Below are 7276 nucleotides of genomic sequence, written 5' to 3'. Positions count from 1 at the left end.
AACTTTGTTATTGTTTAAACTGCAGATTTCTTCTTTAACAACCAGAAGAACATTATGGAGATTCAAGGGTCTTTCAACCTTGACAGTACAGGCCTATCAGTGTCCACTTGGCTTTATTGGCCTGTGTCCTTTCTGCCACGCTCCTGAAGCGTGCTTTCTCCAGGTGTGGTCCTCTCCCTCTCTTGTCTCCCCCCTCTCCACATCTCCTCACTCTCCCTGGGGGAGCCCTATCATCTTGTTCCCCTTGACCCTGGCGCACTCTAGCCCCGCTGCCTTACGATAACAGTCCCACCATTCCTCACCCTCCGCCAACTGACACACTTTCAGAGGGATCTAACCTTGTTCCCTCACATTTCTCTGATGCCTCTGCCATTTCCTACAGTCCATGCTCCCGAAATGATCTCTCTCTCTCTCTCTCTCTCTCTCTCTCTCTCTCTCTCTCTCTCTCTCTCTCTCTCTCTCTCTCTCTCTCTCTCTCTCTCTCTCTCTCTCTCTCTCTCTCTCTCTCTCTCAATCTCTCTCTCTCTCTCAATCTCTCTCATTTTCTCTCTCTCTTTTATCTATGTCTTTATCCACCCTCTCTAATTATTTTTTCCTACCTCACTTTCTCCATCCCCCTCGCACTCTCTTCACTTGTATCTCTCTCATTTTGGTGAGGGGGTCAGCCCTAGCTTTGACGTGTCTCCAAGAGTAATGTAAATGGGTTCAACCTAAAGCACAGGCAGGTGTCATGTGGCTAGTTAAATTAAACACCAACACCACCACTGCTACCAACAAATTCATATTACAGTAAAAGTATACATCGGCAAGGCATTGAGTGAACAAACTTAACAAATGATAGTGCAGTTGGAGAAGGAATATGTGCATGAATCCCAAAAGCTTGTTATGATGAAACCCCTTGGCAAAACAAGTAAAGATGTGTCATTTCCTTGAGGTTGTCTTTACATCTTAATCAAAGCAGTAGTCCTCCCCTAAGTCTGTGGTACTGTGCTCTTCTATCTCAGCTCTAACTCTGTGTTTATCAAACCTCTGGCTCTTATCAAAGAGATAGGATATTGGACTTTTAGTTATGATAAGATAAACCTGGCTCAGAGGGTGGTATTTCTAAAGGGCAGCTCCCGCTATGGTGGGCCAACGAAAACCTAACGCTGCCAGGGCCTGCAATTAAGATCTCTCAACCCTCTCCTGACTGGGAGCTGCACAAATAATACTATAACCATATTTGGTTCAGAATATTTTGGTCTTGACAATGATAATGATTTTGTGACTTTTATAGTGTTATCATAATGCATTGAATTGTGTATACTGCATTTGTCTTGGTATGGCCAATTTCTCTATTATGAGTGGTATATGCAAATAGTGGTATTGATGGGAGTTGCTATTATGTTAGGTATACACCATCATATTCAACACAATCCACGCATAGGATACATTTTCCCCTTCATACGCTTTGCATGATATGTCTCCATTGAAAGGGACTCCACACCCCCAGCCTTGAGTGGGCCTGAGAGTGGAGGTCAGTCAGTGAGGGAGGGGATCCTGTTAGGGGAGAGAAGAGGGGCTGCTGCTAGAACAGCCTGTCAAAATCCCCTCGCCTCGCCTCACTCAGCCTTGAGTAGATAAGTAGGTCCTCCTCTGCCCATGGCCCATTCCTGGGCCGGATCACAGACATGATGCAAGCAGCAGCTCTACTGATAACCATCAATCAATCTCCAGATAACCTAAAATGGACCATGTCACTGGCGATCGTGTGTGTGTTTCGCCTCTATCTCCTCCTCTTCTCTGACTATATTAAGGACGACATAGAGATTAATTGCTTTACATTTAAATATGCATTGCAGTTCCCTATAGCCTTAGCTGGTCCTGTCTCTGGCCCTGCATTTTAGTTACACCCTAAATGTAGATTATCATAATACATGTTGTCTAGATACAGATCTTTCTCTCTCTAATTTGACATGCAGGAACAGTTTGTTTTTGTGTGTGTGTGTGTGTGTGTGTGAATGATAGGCTGTCTCAGTCTGCAAAACAAATTAGGCTGGGTGTTGGGGGATGGGTCAGGGACACACAGATTAGAACCATCCTAAATCTGCTGACTGGCTTCAAATGCCAGAGCGAGAGTGTGTCCCTAAAACCCTAGATGTACATGTACATGTCTTGGTAAGCTTAATACTTTCAGATAGAATGATCAGATAGCAACTGTCATTTTTTTATAGCAAATAAGCATCATACCTAAAGGAAGCATAGAGACTCTTCACACTGTTCACTATCTGTTAAATAATGCTAGACATGACAACAATCTCACAGTTGCATAACGTTCACATTTATTTGGTTTCAAGTCCTAACAATTTCTAAACATGCGTTTAACACATATGGATCACATTTGTCACAGGTAGTTAAAGTAAGAAAAGCAGAGGAGAGAGGTTTTTCAAAAGATTTAAAGGGATACTTTGGGATTTTGGAAATGAAGCCCTTTATCTACTTCCCCAGTCAGATTAACTTGTGGATACCATGTTTATGTCTCTGTGTGCAATTTGAAGGAAGTTGCTAACTAGCGTTAGCGCAATTTCTAACTAGCATTAGCGCAATGACTGGACGTCTATGGTAACAGCTAGCATGCTAGTTGTTGACATTGACTTCCATTCATTGCGCTAATGCTACTTAGCATTGGCTCGTTAAACTACCTCTAACTTCCTTCATACTGGATGCAGAGACATAAAAATGGTATCCATGAGTTCATCTGACTCTGGGGATCCCTTAAAGTATCCCTTTAACGAAGAAAAAAAACATGGCAGATAAAAATGTAATGTATTTAATCTGCATATCCAGTTGTGCAGATTCAATGGAAATACTTTAAGACGTTGTTCCCTGAGATATGATATGATTTTATCTACTCTAGTTGCCCCATTGTGGGCTCCTTAATAAGGAGCTTCCATGAATGAATTGTAATAACACTGAATAAGCTTGTAATAACACTGTTATAACAGAAAACCATTCACCATTCATTGTTGAGATGAGTGAGGAAAAGCATGTTAACAACAGGATATGGCAGAAGGGCCAAAGTTACATTCTAATTAATAATCACTCACAAGCAGCATTTTATATCAAACATGATACTGCTCATTTAACCCTTTTAACTCTTTACACTTCGCATTTACATTGTTTGGTACACACCATCTTGAAAACTATATAAATATAGTGAATGAACACAATACATTGATTGGAATATCATACTGGGTTATATGATGCTATATAAAGTGAACAAAGAAACACTGATTCACCAGTAAAATGGGAAGTATTGATAAAACGACCACAGAAAAGTGAACAAATGGTAACCGCCTAAGGCATGTGAATACATACAGTATGTCGAGATTCCCATATAAATTATTTGATATGGTAATCAGGTGTGGTAATGATTGGTAATGTATGGTCATGATGTGCTAGTAGCTAAGTCATCAGTTTCATCCGTTTTCATTGATCACTTTGTGTGATGTTATAAACTACATGATCGATCACAGAAAGAAGTGGTCAGAGTAAATGTAAACTGGCAAGGTGGTCAAACTGACTCCCACCCACTGAGGGTGAGGCTACAGTTTGTCCTGAGGTAGCACGGAAAAACATATGAGGAAACATTTACATGCAAAATAGGTAACAGTGAGAGGTAACTGGATGAAATAAGAGACACAAAATAACATAACATTGGTGCAATGAAACCAATAAATAAGATTTTTTTTTAAACATTACCTGTGTGAAGGTAAGCAACGTGATGACACAAAAAAAGAGGTAGTATCAGTATAGAAATTGCAAATTACATATCCATTATCTGTAAAAACATTCCAGAAAATAATAAGAATGATAATGAGTTTGTATTACAAGTATTTCAAAACATGACAGGTGTTGGCAGCAAGGCAGCAATGTGACGTTTGATTTGAAAAGAGACCGCAAGGAAGAATCTGCCACTTAGGGTCCCTATATTCATGTATGATGGCCAGAGTGACACTGTATGGCAGCAGCAACACTGGGCTAGGGTCTCAAACACATGTCCCCTAAGAAGTTCTGATCCCTGAGTTTAAGAGTGCCATATGCACTGAGCCCCCCAGACCAGTGGCTGGCTGCTCCCCACCATGACTACTGGCACACCTCAATGTTCTCTGCTTTATTCACAGATGGTCAACTGAAAGAGAAGTAGGAAGCCACAGTGTGTGACTACCTTCTAATATCTGAGTTGAAAACTCCACACCTCAGACCCAAAGGACACTGGGGAATACAGTAAAGGCTTTGCATGTGAAGGATCATGCATAAATATGCATAATATTTACCGGTTTCACAGGTGCCTGTCTTCTGCTGAGTTAATTCACTGTCTGCAGATATCATTTTATTCATCAAATCTGTAACATGTTTTTGGTAATAGTAAAAGTGATCAATCCATGAAATTTTTTGAATTGTAATATCACTACCATAAACACTATATTCTTTTGGAACTCAAGTTACAGCAGAGACAAGGGAATGAGTTGATAGAATCACATCCAACATCCATCAGAAAGAATTGTAATGTAAATGTAAACAAACACGGTATAGCCTCAAAACATTGTTAAAACTATAATTGATATAATGGATGGCCAGTCCTTGCATCCATAGCTCTGTCTATGCATTTGAGAGTGGTTACATTTCTCCCATCCCTCAGCCTTTTACCAAAACTAAGGTGGGGTGACGCTTTGTTATTGTTTTAATTAAGGATTCTAGCTTTAACAATAACATTGAAAATGTATAAAAACAAAACATGGAAAGGTGGCTACTTGAAAACTACTGAAACAAAGAACACTCCATTGGTGAAAGTATTCAAAGGGTGGTTCAGGGCATGAGATAGTACAGTGCTAAAGGAACATTCCACCCAGAGATGCATCATAAGGGGATGATTTCTGTATTTTGAAAGTTACATATCTTGAAAACTTGATTGCTGACAAGCAACACATTTTGGCACTATGTCAACAACGGACAAATGAAACAAATACCAAAAGATAGTTTTTGGGTGGAGTTTTCCTTTGAGGCTAAGGTAGTACAGTGTTAAGGCTGAGATAGACAGACCAGGCTAGACCTACAGTAGACCTGATAGTTGAGGTTATTTTGAGTATGCTCAGTTTGGAAAAGGGACATCTCTGGCATTTCTTCCCTGTCTCAGACCACCTTCAGCCAAATCAGCTCAACACTGAACTGGGAGCAATGGTTCACCAGTTGTTTTAAATATGTTCTGCAAGTCTTATAACATGCCCTTAAAACCAACACATTCACTTTCATGAAACAGAAAAATATTTGAAAAAGAAAACACTTTCTAAAAGGACCTACAATGTCCAGAATCCTACGACTACAAATCCTACAAGTCCATCAGCATAGTGATCACTGAGTAACTCCTGAATGCAATACATAATACTCACTTTACCCTGTTTAAATACAGGTCCAAAAGGACCTGAGAGAGAGGAGCATGCAGGGTGGGCACTTTGCCAAGGTTATGGTCAAAGAATGTCTCCTGCCTTACCACAGCACGCATAAAAGAGAGTCGTTTTAAGGGCTGCATTGCCCCAAATTATTTTGAAACAATGGTTGCTGTGAAACAGCTAAAACTTGAATGATCAAAAAAGACACTTCAAGTGGTTGAAATGATCATTTCATACTTAGAAAATAAAGAACCTTTTTCTCTGTATGTTTTTTTTTAAACAATGTGCATATCTGTCTCAGATGATGTGCAAGCTGGAAGTAACCTCTAGTCTGTCCAGATTAATGGACAAGCCCCTAATGTCTCCTCTATCTCTACTCTTTTACAGCCAAAAATTAGTCACCTGAGCATTCTGAACCCAACACCGTCTAAAGATGTAGTAGTAAAAATGAGTAGGCCAGCATTTCCTTCTAGCCTAACTGTGCGGACTGGACCACCAACCCAATGAGCATGTGCAGAGGCTAAGGATTGGGCAAGGGAGTACCAGTGGAGGGCTAAAAGTTGTATGTCTGGAGCAATAGATGGGTGCTACATGGACTAGGAGGGAAGACAGTGGGGCTTTTGTCTGTGGTGTTTCAGCGTTAGGGGTTAGGATGGGAACCAGCTATACTGTGTCTGTCTGTCAGCAGAAGGTCTCCCCTCTGGCTCCGATGCAGATTGATTCATTTCTTATTCTGGTCCTTCATTGATAAGAAATCATTACATTGAGCTATCGGCTCATCACACATCTATGGGTGCTGCTTGAAAAAGCTTTGCATAACACTTTGGTCAACAACAAAAAAATCAATACAGCTAATAACAAACTTCCCCTGCAATTCAATTTGTTCTGCAGTCTATGATTGTAGAAAATACCCGTATGCTCGATTTCTACGAAGATCCCACAATCCCACTAAATGTCACCTCACTGAAAGTCTAGGAATGTTCAAACTGACCAGCCCATCCCTTACAGGATGTCTGTCTGTGGGTTCTGTAAGAGAGAGTGTGTGTAACACAGTATAGAAACATACTACAAGAATTGGGACAATACACCAGTACTGAACATTCATTTGCTGATTGCAGGGGTGAATGCTTTTCTATCTTTGGTTCAAAATACAGCAATGCGTTTGGTCAATTTCATGGTAAAGGCCTACTTACCAATCTATGATTCAGGAGTTTAAAGCATTTACAGGGATTTGATTCAGACTGGGCAACTCTTCATTTCAAAACAGTGAGAAAAAGGTACCTGAAAATAGCAACAACATCTTCCTGAGGTAGTCTCAAAACACTACTAATTTATACCCGCCCCCATCCAAATAAAATAAACCTTTCAAATCTAGTTCTAACAATGGCAACACCGACACGTTGAGCAATCGGATACACACTTGTAAACTCCAAAGACCAATGCATCTATGTGCATTTAGTTTGTACAGAAGCATGTGCACAGTGTAAATCAGCATACATTCAGCTCTGTCGTGTAATAAATATATAGAGAAAAAAAAGTTTTTAAAAACTAGCTGCTTGTCACATTCACAGGAAGGAGGACCAGTCCCTTGCCCTGTCCCCCAGGCCAGCTCTGAGTAAAGGGGCGGTCCTAGAGCCAGGAGGGCGGGGCTCAGTTCCCAGGGGAGGTACCCGTAGAAGTCAGACAGGGGGAACTTCCTGTCCTGTAGCTGATTAGGCTGGATTTGCAGGAGTGCAAGACTGCTTTGAACAAGAGGGGGAGCTGTTCCAGGGGAACATTCACCAGCTTGCCTGGAAAGAAACATGTTTCACAGGGCGTGAGTACAGAACAATTATCCTATCGCCTAC

At 40.9% G+C, this 7276-nt stretch overlaps 1 protein-coding gene across 2 annotated transcripts in view; it reads right to left on the bottom strand.

The window, feature by feature from the left end:
• Positions 1-2734: 2734 nt before the first annotated feature.
• LOC121550473 (nuclear receptor subfamily 6 group A member 1-A-like) overlaps positions 2735-7276 on the bottom strand; it is a 28113-nt gene continuing 23571 nt past the window's right edge. For both annotated transcript variants that reach the window (XM_041862739.1, XM_041862740.1), the window contains exon 9: positions 2735-7219. In XM_041862739.1, coding sequence (XP_041718673.1) covers positions 7080-7219 — 140 coding nt within the window. In that variant the 3' untranslated portion in view covers positions 2735-7079. The remainder of the gene's footprint in view (positions 7220-7276) is intronic.

Source organism: Coregonus clupeaformis, chromosome 18 (genome assembly GCF_020615455.1).
Source record: "Coregonus clupeaformis isolate EN_2021a chromosome 18, ASM2061545v1, whole genome shotgun sequence".
Lineage (NCBI taxonomy): Eukaryota > Metazoa > Chordata > Actinopteri > Salmoniformes > Salmonidae > Coregonus > Coregonus clupeaformis.
Note: the sequence above shows the minus strand (reverse complement) of the source record. Positions and strands in the feature narration are given on the sequence as shown.